This window comes from Fulmarus glacialis, unplaced genomic scaffold, assembly GCF_000690835.1.
Source record: "Fulmarus glacialis isolate BGI_N327 unplaced genomic scaffold, ASM69083v1 scaffold33070, whole genome shotgun sequence".
Taxonomy (NCBI): domain Eukaryota; kingdom Metazoa; phylum Chordata; class Aves; order Procellariiformes; family Procellariidae; genus Fulmarus; species Fulmarus glacialis.
Window position 1 is genome coordinate 397 of NW_009186351.1, and position 360 is coordinate 756.

General features: G+C 50.6%; 1 protein-coding gene across 1 annotated transcript in view; it reads right to left on the reverse strand.

The window, feature by feature from the left end:
* The window catches only part of CBX8 (chromobox homolog 8), a gene marked incomplete at both ends in the record, with an annotated part of 642 nt that extends 392 nt beyond the window's left edge, over nucleotides 1–250 (reverse strand). The window contains 2 exons of the mRNA XM_009587619.1: nucleotides 20–86; nucleotides 185–250. Coding sequence (XP_009585914.1) covers nucleotides 20–86; nucleotides 185–250 — 133 coding nt within the window. The remainder of the gene's footprint in view (nucleotides 1–19; nucleotides 87–184) is intronic.
* Between the last annotated feature and the right edge of the window lie 110 nt (nucleotides 251–360).

The following is a 360-nucleotide window of genomic DNA, read 5'->3' on the forward strand; positions in this document are numbered from 1 at the left end:
GGGGCTCCGGCCTCCTTACCTTTAGCAGGAAGGTTTTGGGCTTGGGGCCTCGCTTTTTGGGCCCGTATAGCTCCATTTCTCGCTCCCTAGAGGTGTTAAAAAAACCAAAGCTTCAATTCAGCATAGCTACAAGACAGCAACATATTTACAAGCGCAAGGGCTGCGGCTAGCAAAGGCCTTGTACCTTTCCTCAAAGGCTGCGAGCAGCCGGGCATCCAGGATGTTTTCCTCGGGTTCCCAAGTGCTGTACCTGGGGGGGGACAGAGAGAGGGAACAGCGTGAGGGGCCAGAAACAGAAAAAAATAAATAAAATAAAAAATAGGGGGCGTAAAGGAAGGGACCCAAGTTTCCTTTCTACTA